Source organism: Octodon degus, unplaced genomic scaffold (genome assembly GCF_000260255.1).
Source record: "Octodon degus isolate 3935 unplaced genomic scaffold, OctDeg1.0 scaffold00011, whole genome shotgun sequence".
NCBI classification, from domain to species: Eukaryota; Metazoa; Chordata; class Mammalia; order Rodentia; family Octodontidae; genus Octodon; species Octodon degus.
Window position 1 is genome coordinate 3,434,080 of NW_004524587.1, and position 15,160 is coordinate 3,449,239.

Below are 15,160 nucleotides of genomic sequence, written 5' to 3' on the forward strand. Positions count from 1 at the left end.
TTCAATCCACAGGGCAGCAAGGCTAACAGTTCCTGCACCAAAACTCTATTAGGAGGGCTGTACTTGTCAGCCCACAAGGACAGGAATTCCATTTCTCAGCCCCAAATCTAGTGTAGCTATGGAAAATCTACCCAAAACATTTGTTTTTGGTTTACCAGAGGCATTTGACTGCCTCAAAATGTCCTGTGAGGGAGAGGGCTGTTAAGTGCCGCTGTCACAGAATGTCGTCTGGCGTGGTTTAGTCAATAGCTTACAAGGTAAGCAACGGCCACCTGGGTGTGAGTCCTGGCTCTGCCCTCCACGAGGTGGGTGCATCTGAGCCTTCATGTCATAAGAATGACTGATAGTCAGGAAAACAGCACAAATGACCAGAACCATCTGGGCTGAGACAAGGGGCAGCAGGCAGGGATCCATGGAAGAGGAGGGGGGGCGAGGAGGGGAAAGGAAAAGCACAATAGTAAGAACCAACGGCATCTGTCGAGCACGCGCTCTGTACCAGAATCCAGCCTAGGTGCTCAGTGCCAGGGCTCGCTCAATTCATGGAAAGTATGCTAAATACCACTGATGCCCTTGCTTGAACGCTTGCAGATCACAACATCTTCATCTACCGTGGGGACGACAACACTGACCACAAAGGCCAGCACACGTGCAACAGGGTGAGCAGGCCTGAGAGTCATGGGCCTTGAGGCCGCAGCAGAAGCAGAGGCAACCAATCCTGCTAAGGCCCTACCAAGAGGGGGTTATTATTTTGAGAGGTCCCCAAATCATATATCACCACATGGGCTAAGGGGCAGATAACTAGGCACTCCTTGATTCTTTAGAGTCTCCTGATCTTTGTTTTTTTTTTTTTTTTAATTTTAATCTTTATTACCTTCCTGATATAAAAATAATACAGGCTAACCACAGCAAGGAGTAGTGATGCACACCTATAATCCCAGCACTCGAGAGGCTGATGCAAGAGGATCATCAAGAGTCTGAGGCCTGTCGGGCTACACAGTGAATACAAGGCAGCCTGAAATACAGAGCAAGACCCTGTCTCAAAAGAACAAAGCCAAAACCAAACATGCTAACTACAAAAGTCTTACATTATGGAAAATGAAAAAAAAAAAAATTGCCCCAGAATCCTAACCTCAGAAATGACTGTAAGTATTCTTCCACATTTTTAAAGCATACAGTAGCATAAATTACATATACATATGCTATTCTGTTCTAATTTTTCAAATAATTTTAAGAAATAATTCAACTGAACAGTTTCTCCAAAAAGCTTTAAGCATCAGTTTTCAAAGATCCAATTACACAGTAGGTGGAAAAAACTAAGTTTTACCATGCATTATTAAATATCATTCCAAGTATTAAAGGTAAAATCAAACCCTAAAGATATAGGAAGTCAAAAGTTCAGAAAATCCAAGTTCCTTATCAAGATGAAAACTTCTAAATTCCAATTCCAGCAAGTATCAGAAAATATCTTTAAAATTCTAATGTGGGAGAAATGGTCACTTCCTTCACATAAAGCAGAGCTCTGCAAGTATTCCTATAGATCTTCTCTTCCAAGAACATGAGGGGTGGACGTGGAACCGAATTCAGTTGTTGCAACTGGTAAAGGACAATTTTGATTCAATGTCCCACAGCTTGGTCTGTAAGGCTTTCAAGACATCTTCCATCTGTTTTAGAGACTTCTCCATTTCCACTCTACTTTCAAGATTAAGCAGCTCTTTGTCTTCTGACACAATCTGCTTTTCAGAGGACCCTAAAGCGTAACTTTCAATGGCTTTCACGCTGAGGCAAAACAAGTTCCTCTTGTAATCTAGGTGCTTGGGAGTGCATCTGTACATGTAGCCAAGGTGCAGCAGGCAGCCGGCACAGTACAAAGTCTCAAGAACGCAACCATTTTCATTTTTCCTCATGAACAGCTTCTGTTCTTTATCTACAGAAACATTAGAGGATATACAGCGCAACAGGATGCAGTCAGATTCCTCCTGACCGTGCACCCAGCTCAGCGAGTCGCCCAGCGGCCACCGGCAGCCGGAGCACAGGAACACCAGCGGGTTCTCCCCCTGCGCCCCCTGCCCCGCCTCCGCCTCGCTCTGCGCCTTCGCCTGCCGGGCCACCGACGCGTCCCCACTCGCCGAGCTCCACATGCTCATCCACTTCTGGAGCAGCTGGTGGCGGTTCGAGTCTTCCAAGAGCCGCCGGCCCAACAACGAGGAGTTGTTCCTCTTGTCCTTGCGGTTACACGCACAGGAAACGGAGGAACATCCACCATCACAGTACGAAGGCCAAGCTCCTGCCATTGTCTACAAATCTTGATCTTTGGTTTTTGAGCTGCACGCTCTGAAGAGTTATGCACAGACCCATTTCCGTACTGATCTTGCCAGCAGGACAGGAAGCTGAGTCCAGTCAGTGTCTTGCAGGTCCTTGTACCTACAATGCCCACTCAGCTGAGCCTGTTCCTGGGAGGTGCTCAGAAAACATTTACGTGTGGAGAAATAAACATACATCTTAAAATTTCTGCTCTGGGCAGCATCTGCAAGGGCAGGAAACTTAGACTGCAGATCAAAAAGCAAAAATAAACCATCTGAACACTGGGTGTCTGCAGGGGCTGCACTAACAGATCACCATAAGTTGGATGGCTGAGAACAACAGAAATCTACTCTCTCACAGCCCAGGAGACCAGAAACCCAAAATCAAGATGTCTGCAAGGCTGGCTCCTCCAGGAAACCCCAAGAGAAAAGCATGCTGGGCCCCTGCCCCAGCATCTGGGGGCCGTGTGTGCCCCATGGTGTCCCTCAGCTTGTAGATGCACTGCTCCCATCTCTGCCTCCATCTTCCTATCACCTTGTTTTCTGGGACTCTCTGTGCCCTGTCGTCTTTTTTCTTTTTCTTTTCCTTTTTCTTTTTTTAATCTTTTGTTTGGTACAGGGTCTCACTAAGCAGCTCCAACTCCCAGTGATCCTCCTGTCTCAGCCTCCCCAGTGCTGGGATTACAGGCATGCTCCACTATGCCCAGTTTCAGTGGCCAGCTCAGCATGGGGCCAGCAAAGCATGCCGTACTGGGGATTGAACCCGGGTCCGTGCACTTGCCAGGCAGATGCTTAGATCGTCAAGCTGCCTCCCCAGCGCCTTTTCTCTTTTTATAAGGAGAATGGTTATTGGACTTAAGACTACCCTAAGTCCAGGAAAATTTCATCTTGATGGTTTTTTAACTAACTACATCTACAAAGACCTTACTTCCAAACAAGGTTACACTCTGAGGCTCTGGCTGGACATGAACTGGGGGTGTGGGTAGGGGGCAGGATTCAACCTACTGCACCCAGACAGTGCAAAGCATTCTCTGGGCTGGTTCTCCTTCCCTGAGCCTGCCCACAAGGCATGCATGTTCCAAAGCATGGCCTCACTGCAGTGACCCCGACAGTGCAGCTGCCTTGTCCCACACCATGCTACCACCTGGGAAAATAAAAATGAGGATTTCAAAACCCAAATCCCTGAAGCCTGCCTGTAGCAGCAAAAAGAGAGCAGAGCAATGCAGACACAGCTTAGGCCTGGAAAGCAAGGCCCATGTGACCACAAGTTGTGTCCCACCTGTCCCATGGGCCAGAACACACATTACCCCGGGGCCCAAATTTCCATCAGAGTCTCAGCCTAAATGAAGCTCTTCCTTCCTTGGAGGACTCTGCTTTCTCTCCCTTTGCCCAGCTGGGAGAGATAGTCATCTGTCCACCTCTCCTAGTGTCCATGGAGGGCCACTGACCAGCGAGACCCTAAGAGGCCACACCACTGCCCAACAGCCTCACTGGGTCAGGGAAGCTACGGGAGAAACACAATCCAGGAGGCCATAACAGGAGTGTGATGCTGCCCCAGATGACACTGGATGTCTGAGGATGAAACACACATGGGGGCTAGAAATTGAGGGGGATGTGTGGCTCTGTCTTCCAGTGGACAAGAGAAGTCCCTGATGCAGAAAGGTGATGCAAGTGTATAGGTGATGCAAGTTTTAGCACTTCTGGGAAGACCTCAACAAACAGTGTGGGTCCATCCAACACCTGGGACAGTCATGAGTCCACTCCCCAAATTGTTGTGTGACAGAAAGGTACTGCAGCTTGCAGGCTGCATCATATGAGATACCTCCAGTAATGCCCTGTGACAATCACATTTATTTCCTTCAGTGAAATAAGATTATGCATACTAGAGACAAGAAATGGGGATACTAAACAGTCTCAAGTCAGCTAAGGTCAACTTTCTCCACCAATTAAGCTTGCGATAAATTTATAGGAAAAAGAATGTGTTGTTGGTTGCAGCTGTTTGGATTTTGGAACATGAAAAAAGAGACTGCAGGTGCATATTACGAGCCTGACTTGAGACACTTGCTGGACTCAGGCAGCCTGATCCCAGGAGGTGAGGTGTGGAAGGGAGGCCAGGACCGAGGCCAGCGCAGCCAGCCCCAGCCCCTGCTACTCTGATGTTCCAACCAGCCCCAACTGGTGTCTGTTTTGTAAAACAAGCTTCCCCCAAAGACTTTGGTTTAATGAGAGAATTTGGAAGCTGCAAAAAAGACTAAAAAATCACTGCTGCATGTCAGAGGTTGGAAAACTTAGGTGTTAAATAATTTAGGCTTTGTGAGCCAAGGAGCAAAAGCATGTGAAGGGGGTGGGTGAGGGTGGGGCACTTACACAATGAGGCAGAAAACAAAGCCCTGCAAATTCGAAAACTCAAGACTTGACTTATGGGCACTGAGACATAACCTCAGTATAATTTTCATGTGTCACGAAATCATATTCTCCTGTTAACTTTTCCCCTACAACCTAAAAGTATAACAACTATTCTTTCCTCGTGAGCTGTATTCAAAGAGATAAAGGCCATATGTAGCTCGTGGACCACGGTTATGACCCCCGGTTTGGGTCATGCCAGGTCAAGTGGGGTCCAGCCCCTGAAGATCTATCGATAATCCTTGAGGGGGCTACATGAAAGCCCATGGCTGGATCAGAGGGACCCAGCCCCAACAGTTCCTGAAGACAGGCCTTGCCTTCTACATACAAGTCACTTGGGAGGCAACTGGATTTATATTCAGTTTTTCAAAATCTAAATCCCAAACATGGCATGTGCAAAATCATTTTCCTGAAATACTACTTTCTAAAAGTTACCTATTTTAAAAATCCAACATTTTTACCTCTCTTAAATGAGAATCATGGTACAGCAGGTGGCTGTACCCTTATTCATGTTGCATGTTCTCAGTGAATAGCACTGTTAATCGGAATATTAACAAAATGCCCAGGCCATATAAATCGGCCAGACTTCAAGTCATCCTCACAGGCTCTGAACACCGACAAGGAAGCTCAGCCAGCCAGCAGAGCACACACACTCCACCAGGAGGCACTCCACACTTCTCAGGCTCCAGGACCCTGGCTGGTGCCCGCTCTGCGGCTGATCCTGTTACCTACAAAGTCTAGTCCTACTTTCTGATATAGGGGTTTTATGGGAGACTAACATCTTATCCTGCTTGGCCCAAGAATATGCAACAACATATTAGACAAACCCTGAATTAAAAATGTAATCCAGCCCCCACCAGAAGATGGGAAATGAATATAGAAGTGAGTATAGAGAAGTTCATACGTGTAAGCTGCTTAGCAGCAAATATTAGGTTAAAATGGCAGTGTTGAAGGTGTTCTTAACCACGGAAAGGGAGAACCACAAGATAGCCTTCCAAGTTCTGGTGTGGAAGAACTTTTCAGACTGCCTTTCCAAAGCATCACAAAAGCTCCTATTTTCCAAGGACCTCAGATCTAGAACAATCCCTCACTGTTACATGTAAGTTCAGGAAGTGGCTAAGGAAAGAACTGCTGAGATCTAATTCTAGGCTTCATATGTTCTTCATGCATGACATCATTGACACCTTCAATAATCATGCAAACAAGCTATTTTTAATCTCCATTTGACAGATGAGAAAAGTGAAGCATGAGATTTTAATTAACTTGTCCAAGTCAGAAGGTCAGGGAGATCATACCTAGGCATTCAAAGCCTGTGATCTCAACCACAGAAGTCTAGTCTGAGGTTGGCCTACAATGGCCCAGGGGCTACTCTGACCCACTGTTTGGGGGTCATATTTGTATGTTGTTTGTGGCAGCTTTCATACTCTTAAGGTCAGAGGTGAGTATTTGCAACAGGGACCACTAAGCTCACAAAGCCAAGTATCTTTACCATCCAGGCCCTTGGAGAGGATGGCCATGCTGTAGTCCCATGGGTCCTGACTATGCTGTTGTCCCCTGCTGGAGAAAAGAGCTCAGTCACAGATTCCCAACAAAGCAGCATCGCCAGGCCATTCCGAAGATCCAGGCAGCTGCGCCAATCGCTGTAGCCACCAGGACAATTGCACCAATCACCTTGCTGCCCCGACAACTGGAATCCCGTGTCACGAGAGCAGTGTGTCTTTCAATGTGGCTGTCATAGTAACTACTCACACTGCTGAGACAAAAAAACCCAAAACCCAAAGTCAAAGGAGGAAAGGTTAATTCTGTAGAGCTTTCAGTCCATAATTAGTGGGCTCCAAGACTGGGTGACATGCAGTAGAGAAGCATAAAGCACCATAAGGTAGACAGGCATAAGGTAGCAAAGCAAGCAAAGTACCAGTCAAGCTTCTTTCTGTCCCTTATACTATGTCCAAACTCCTGGGATTAGGGTAGCACCAAACCAATCAGAAGACTGATTTAGTAAGCATCCACCCTTAATCCACTGCACCATGAATGAATCACACACACTCGATCCAGCCACCTCTGAAAAAGCCCCATCCGTGACTGCATTAGGCTTTGGGGGAACATCTAGATACAAGACATAACAATGCCCAAGTCAGAGGCTAGATGGCTGGTGACCAACCTAAAGCACACAGAGTGCACTTCCACTCCCCGCCACGAGGGGCGCAGGAGAGCCAGCCTGGCTAGGTTGCTCTAGTAGACTGCACAGCAAGGACCAAACAGCCTGGCATAGCAATATATTCTCTCTGAAAACAGAACAAAACAAATCAGTAAACTCAAACCATGACTAACAAACACAGTCACGTTCTATTTTAAGGTAAAAATGAAAGCAGGCAAAGCCCCCATGTCATCAATACCTTTAACTGCAATAACAAATGTTTTCTAATAATTTGAAATACAACCTGAACTATTTGTGACGTCCTATTATCATCATCATCAATATTATTACGTGTGTGTGTGTGTGTGTGTGTGTGTGTGTGTGTGTATCTTTCTCAGATTAAAACCAACATTTGAAAGGTAGAGGATGTCTTTTCCTTTATTATTTATTTAGTTATTTATTTTGGACAAAAGGACAACCTGCTGTAAGTTTCCAGCAGAAACTGGAAGTTGGGTTGTACCCTAATTTCTTAGTTTAGCTTCAAAAAGAAGAAAGAAAGAAAGAAAGAGAAAAATCCTTACCTAAGATCCTAGTATATAACTTAATCATTTTTTAAGTTAAATTTGATTTCTAAATCCCTTAGGTGTTGAGACTTATGGGTTTTTATCATTTCAGTTCTATTTTTAAAATATGGACTTGGGGTTCCTTTTTCTAAAATCAATCCAACAGAAATTGAATTATGGTCAATGCATAATAAAATGAGAGTTACCTTTGGACTTGGGAGAATTATTAGCATTTTGATTCAATGGGTTCTGAGTCTTTCAAATTCAAAAATATCATATCAAGCCTAGGATGTCTCAAAATACAAGTTCTAAAGACTGCTCTTTTTCAGTGTTTTTAAAACTAAAAGGGCAACATGGAATAGGAATGTGGCAGCTGAGTGACTTGCAAGCCCTACAGAGATGTGCAGAGATGCACATTCCAGCTAGCACTGCCGCGAGCGTGGGGCCCACACAGCACACACGCATGACCTTCTCATGACCCTCACATACATGCATATGATATATGACAAATGCCATAAAGCAGCCTTGTAATTATAGGGGAAAATTGATTTGGAGAGGCCTATACCAAAATTAATAGTAATAAAAATATAATAACCAAGGTCAGAGAACGTAGGGTTTGGGGCATTTCTGAACTATAATGTTCAACCTCAAATTGACAAAAGTGAGTATATGTGAGTATTCACAACTGTTTTAAAAATGGAATGGTTACCTGCATTGCAACTTTATTATGCAATCCAGGAATTAAAAAACTGAGTGCCAGCCCCCCTTCATATTAAGTACACAAATCAATAAGCTCTTGGCATATAATTACAGTGCTATAAAGAGTGCAGATTCCAAGAGCTTTTTGCATGTGCTGTGAGTCTAGGAGGGAGCAGGTTATAGAGATGGCCCCAGGGCCAGCCCTAGGAAAACTGGGTATATTGAGGTACAATCTACACATACCTATAAGGGGCGGGGGGCAGAAACTGAATCACCAAAGGCAAATGTTTGGAAATCTTGGTTAAGCTGAAATAGTACACACAGATAGTGACACCCACTGATGAGCAATAGCCCACCGCCACAGATCAAAAATGTCCTCCTACAGACAGTGAGCAGTAGTATACTACACACTGAAAACCTCACTAAAGCAACACATGTCATTTTAAAGGTACTCACTGCCACAAAATAGAAGCTTTTAAATGTCTTCTTTGTATCTGTTATAACTGGGAAAGAACAGAGATGAATAAATCTGTACAACTGTGAAATGTCTGTTGAGCACGCTGGCCATTAACAATGTTTGTAGAACATTTCAGAAACGTGGCAATTGCAAGAAAACATAACTCCAGTGTTTGACTTTGAACTTGAACTGGCTCCAGCTGAAGTGTCCACTTTCAGCAGAAATAATGAGTATTTGTCTCTTGGCCTGCCTTCCACAGACCTCTGAAGGACAGTGCAGTGAATGACGATTAGTCATTTAGAAACACACACACACACACAGTCACTCCTTTTGAGTTGCCAGTGAGAATCTCATTTGAGCAGCAGTTTACATTTTTTTCCAATGGATTTTAAAGATCTCATTTGATGTGGAAAAGATCCTTCATTGGGAAAAAGTAGATTTTAGTTTGAAACAGTCGATTTCATTTCTGCCACTAAAAAATCATGCCTTGGAGATAATCTCCAAGTTGAGCTGATTTTTTTTTTTTTTTGAACTGATTTATTTAAAAATTCATTTTCTTGTTTTAACCCAAAATCAGTAGAAACAAGGATTTATCTCTGGGAGTGGTAGTGAGCTCCCCATTATGAACTCCTTATATGCCAACATTCACTTCTGCAAACCTCTGCAAATGCCTGGTTGTGAATTCCTCAAGGCAAAAGCAGGTGAACCACCGCCCAGCTCCTGGGAGGGCACATGTGACAGGAAGCAAGCAACAAGCAGTGGAATGGGTTAGGGCTGGGGATGCGCTCAGTGGTAGAGCTGTTGCCTCGTGTGTCCAAGGTGCTAGGTTTGATGCCCAGCACCACAAAAAGAAGGGAAAAAGTGGAGAGTGCAATCAACCAGGCAATAATGTGTGTGCCCATAAAATTAAGAAAATCACATCACATGGATATTCCCTTCCGAGTTCCACTGTCACTGTCTTCATTTGTACATTTCCCTACTCTGGTGATTTTAAGTAGAGATTCTTTAGGCTATCAGTAAAATACTATATTCATTTAAAAATAAAGTATGCTTATTTATACTTTCTATTATTTGACATACACTGTGTGTTTAAATTCTGTGCCCCCTAGTATAATGTAAACTCAATGACAGCAAAGATTTTTTGATTTCAAAAGTATATCCTAGGATCTTAGGGCCAAGGCCTAATTCACTACAAGCACTCAAGACTTGTTGAATGACTGAATAAATAAATTAAATTCTATATTGTATGAAAAGAAATTGAATAAATAAACTCTATTCTGTGCAGAAAGAAAAATTCAAGTTTAGAGGTCTTTAAAAATTGACAAATCTTGCAGAACTCACTACATGGTCCAAGGGAGAAAGCCTCCCTAGAAGTCATCTTAAACAATGGCAAGGCAGTCAAGACAGGCCCCATGCTGGCCCTGCGTTTCCATGAATCAGCTACTCCCTAAATTCATAGATTGCTCCATTCAGCCAATGGCAATTCCGGGAGAGAAGGCAATTGATAATAATTATATTTTCTGCCTTCTCTTGGGTTATGAATTTATCATGATGTAAAAGTCGAGTTACTCTGATGCCACGTTAACAATGATAAACACTATGAAGACAAAAAGAAACTAAATTTAAGTGTTTAGATTCTGCAGGGGAGTTTATTAAACAGATTAAGAAAAGGCAAAGCTAACAATTATGGAAAACAGGTAGCAATGCTCTGGCTGGCTATTTCTGATGGCCACCTGAGAACAGATTTCAAATGCCCCCGTTTCTGCAGGTACATTATCATGTGTTTTATTGTTATTCACAGCTGCCAGTTGATTAATTTGTATTCAGAAATTCTAAGTAGCAAATGTGCAATGCATAGTAATAGTGTAGATATTCTTTCACAGACACACTGGAAATGCCTAAACCACATCGCATAAGTAACTTTTGCTCAACCAGTAAGCAAAATCTATAAAGAGTTTACAAAAGGTTTTGAAACAGTTTGAACTGAAAGAAAAACCGCATGAGGAAGCCCCTCCCCTGCTCACCATCCCTTAGGAAAGGAAAACACTAAGTCTGAGACAAAACCAAACAAGGGGGCGTTTACATCAAGCTGCCAGAACCATCCACTTTCCCAGTTCAGGCCTCGCTCTTCTACTTCTCTGGGTATTGCCAATAAAATCCAAAAACACAGTGACAATTCAGTATCAAAAGCCTGTGCCCTGCAGTCAGCATTTGAGTAAGGGATAAGGACACCTGCTAAATCCAACGCCTAACTGCAATCATGGGAGGTTCTTAAGAATACTGAACCAGCTCTCATTTTCTGCACTAAGAAGATAAGGAGTGGCATGGATAATCTAAATGGCTGGAAAATAGGCATCACTGGTTTGAGAACACACATTCTGATAGGGCTTCCCCTCCCTTAGCCCCCAGCCTGAGCCCCGGCTGATTTACCTCCCTGACCACGCCTGCCCTGCTCAAACTGAATTTGCCTGCCCTTTTTGGCAGACCTGAGAGGGGGATCCAAGACAATGATTCCTGGCTGAAGAAAACAACTGTCCCCTTTGAAGTCCTTTGCAAATTATCCACTTCGATAGCCTTGTTACTCAGCAGCTGACAGCATTCTCCCCAGAAAAGTCCTATCAGCCACTTAAGTTAAGGCAGTCGGAGCAGTATGTTACCAGGCAAATGTGCACGACTATTATTCAGGCATAGTTTTGGTTTCCCTTCTCATAACTTCCCATGCTTACAGCTTCTAATTGCTTTTCCAGGATGACTGTGTTAAATGTATCAAAGAATGTACAGTCAAATTACTCATTTATTTCCAGCAGAGGCACCACAGATGCAGCTCAAACACTGGGCCTGGCCTTCGGGAAGTTCCTCAGGGCAACCCAAACAGCACTGGACGCTTCCCACTATCTGTCACTTGGCCCCTCCAGCATCTTCCCACCCGCTCCCTTCTACTGACTACTGCGCCAGCTGAGAACTGTGGAACCATAAGCAAGAAACAAAAGAAACACCTGCGACACTACTTCCAGCGAGGAAAGAGCAGAGCTGCAGACCTTGGACAGGAGGGAAGACGGTCCCTATGTAGGTGCTCTGCAGAGGGCTTACTGATGGGATTCCAGGTGTCCTGACTGTGATAACCTGAATGAGGTAAGGACACTGAAAATGTCCACATAGCCCCAAAACAAAGGGTGACAACTGAGAGTCTGAGATTTACCAAGAATCCGGAAAGACAAACTGTCTTAAGATTATCGTTGTAAGTTCGATTGGGTATTTTTAATAATTATAAAAAAGAAATCAGCCTCTTAAATCTCTAATGGGCCAGAGAGAAAATAAACCATAAAAAAAATGAGAATCAACAGGGACCAGGAATACAGCCGAGCAGCACAAATGCTTGCCTGGCAAGTACACGTTGAGGAGTTCAATCCCTAGCACCCCCTAAAATTGATATAAATAGAGAAGTAAGATTCATTCCTGAGCTGAACATCTTAACATAAAATTTTGAGTTAAAACAGCAATGCAAGGGCAGATATATGGCTCAGCAGCACAAGGCCTGCCTGGCAAGCACGGGGTCCCAAGTTCAACTCCTGATACAAAAAAAAAAAAAATGTTTTAGAAAGGCAATTTGGTCAAGAACCAAGATTCTGAGTTGTGAGTTCTAGTCTTAGTTTTTGAAACACATTTCTGGAGAATGTCTAAGCATTTACACCATAAGCTAAGCATGATGGTGCATGCCTATAATTCCTGTACTCTGGAAGGCAGGAGGATTACAAATCTGATTTCAGTGTGGGCAACTCAGTGACTTAGTGAGAACCTGTTTCAAAATTAAAAATTTAAGCAAAAGGCTGAAGGTGTAGTTCAGTGTGAGGGCTCTGCAATCCCCAGTACTGCCAATAACAATAATAATAATGCTTAATTTCATTTTTGCAATGGAGAATGAATATTTGTCCCAATAGAAGTTGGGTAAGCAGATTATGTGTTGGGAGAACCAATAAACAAGTGCTGTACAAACAAGATATGTTGTATCATTTAGTCAAATAACAGGCATCTTAGCTCTCCTCAGCCCTGGCATATTTCAGGAAATTATAGGTAAACAAACACGTGTATACATCAGGTGGCAAAGGAGACACCTGCTACATATCTTGGCTTTCTACATAAGAGCTACAAATTATGTAAAATACTTCCAAGGACTGTAGTGGCACAAAGGTCAACGCAGTCCCACCTCCATGTGGCATTTTCCATACCTCCTGCCAGCAGGGAGAAAAGAACAGGAAGAATCATCGGCCAGCTGATGCTGACGTCATGATGGTAAGGTAAAACCTCAATAGCGTGTTTGTCAACTAGAAACATACTCCAAAACATTCCAATTTTAAAAGTCCTACAGTAAAAATTTTCAAGTCACCTGAAATCTTGCTTCACCTAAGAAACGTAATTCCTGTAGAATCATGTGAATCTACCCCAAGGAGAAAAATCTACACTGTGCCCCTGATCATCTTTCCCAGCAGGGACTTCCCACCCAGGGAAGGTAACCATTTGGGGGCACTGAATGACTCTGTCCTGCAACTGGGTCTTCCATGTGGAGCAGGAAGAGATGGGCGCCTGTTATCTGTGGTCTTCTTCGGGTCCCTCAGGCACCGTTCTCCCTGTGCTCCCTCCTCACAGGTCCTATCTGATGACCATAGTCTCTTTGCCAGAGAGATGTTCCACAGGCCCTGTCGGTGTGGTGTCATGGTGACATCTTGTGGTGAAAAGAAATACAAAGAAGGCTGGAACTCTTTAACTACCATAGTTGCATTCTGGTCAAACAGCACCTGACTTGACTATGCGCATGTCCCGGCCTAAGCAACCTCTCACTTTGCCCTTTGAAGAACAGGGCTTTTGGGCCCCAAAACAAGAAGCATCTATGGGTACCCAATAGAAACACACATTTAAGCACAAATCGTAGAGAACATGACCCAGCATTCATCTTAGAAGAAACAAGCAATTCTGCTTACAGCTATAGGTTCAAGGTGATAGCAGAGCTCCAGCCCCCGCTGGGCATTCATATTCTGGTGACTGATAAAACAACAAAATCAAGGCATAAAAGGGGTGGAAATCACCAGGTAACACGTGTTTCACTCCAAAGACTCCTAATCTAAAACCTGAGTTCAGATGATAATATTCTACCACATGATATGAAAACTGTACTCTTTAATTATGAATTCTTTAATCCTAAAGTATACAATTTACAAAAGGCAAACATGGGGTGTTCACTCCTGTGGGGTTAAAAATCAATAACAGACAGGGAAACAATAGCAACAAACGAAATGATTTCATCACCATATCAAGAAGTTGCTTGCCAAACATGAGTGAAAAAATCCATGGTGGCAAGGATGCTAACAAAAAGACCGCTGGCTGGCATTGAGAACTACAGAAGTACAACGAAGTGGACATCAGCACTATCGTCGTGGACACCATCATCGTGGGCCCAAAGTGATTTCTTTTTAAAGCTTCAGAAAGCAAGGGGCACCTAAAGAGAGGCTATAAAGCTGTCTACATGAAACCCTTATTTCTGGGAACATCTCTCAAGGAGCCAGGCTGTGTGTCACACACTGAACATGCACTTTGGCAAATGTGCCCATCACCACAACACAGCCAGGCCTGGCACTGGTTACTAATTTACTACGACAATAAATGCAGCCAGATGCACATGTTTGCTATCTGTTATTGTCCACCAGAATAGCAGCACAGCAGCGAGGCCCGGGCTATAGAAGGAAAGGGAGTATTGTCCCGGTAGTAGTTTCTAGGCAGTCTGGAGAAAATCACTATTAAGGGTTTTTTTAATTCTTACTACGCATCCGTAAGAATGATGAGATTTACAAACAGAAGACGGAGGCTGTAAAGTTAATGGAGATTCAGAATGCTAGGTGCCCTTCTCCTGGATGGCAAAGAAGGTAGCAAAATCAGCACAGCCTGCAAACTGGGTTAAACCTACACTCAAAGCCCAGACTGCAGAATTAGAGCGTATTACCCAACGGGGCTGATCTTTGAAAGCTTAAGTATAGTCATCGCTAACCCATCTTCATTCCACTCATGTCTTGAGAATGCTCAGATATTGCCAAAGAGTAGATAATTAAGCAGTATGTGCTTTCATTTAAAAAGAAAGAAATGCCAAGTTTTTTTTTTCTTTTGTTTTTAGCTATAGAAGTCATAATAATTGCAAGAAGGGTAATTTTTTTTCTAATTTATGTATTTGGTACAGGGTCTCACTATACAACTCTGACTCATAGTGATCCTTCTGTTTTCAGCCTCCCCAGCACTGGGATTACAGTCATGCGCCACCACACCCGGACTCCATCGCCAGCTCAGTGCACCTAAAGGCAGGGCCGGCACAGCACGCAGTACCAGGAATCGAACCCTGGTTCCTGCACGTGCCTAAGCAGGCACTTAGTCCACTAAGCTATCTCGCTAGCCCTAGAAGGGTAATTTTTAAACACAGCATATGAAACAGCATATGAAAAAACAAACCCAAAAAAAAGTACACTACTGGGGCTGGAGAGATGGCTCAGTGGTCTAAAGCACCTACTTAGAACAAGCTTAGCAAAGCATCAGGGACCGCGGTTCGATCCCCCAGCACCAC

General features: G+C 43.8%; 2 protein-coding genes across 2 annotated transcripts in view; both read right to left on the reverse strand.

Annotated features, from left to right (window-relative positions):
- Wwox (WW domain containing oxidoreductase) overlaps window positions 1-15,160 on the reverse strand; it is a 961,447-nt gene that overhangs the window by 828,687 nt on the left and 117,600 nt on the right. The gene's annotated exons all lie outside the window — the stretch shown is intronic.
- Window positions 1,445-2,291, reverse strand: LOC105741405 (protein Mis18-alpha-like). The gene has a single exon (XM_012513497.2). It carries the CDS (start codon window positions 2,289-2,291, stop codon window positions 1,581-1,583), a length of 711 nt encoding a protein of 236 aa, XP_012368951.1. The 3' UTR covers window positions 1,445-1,580.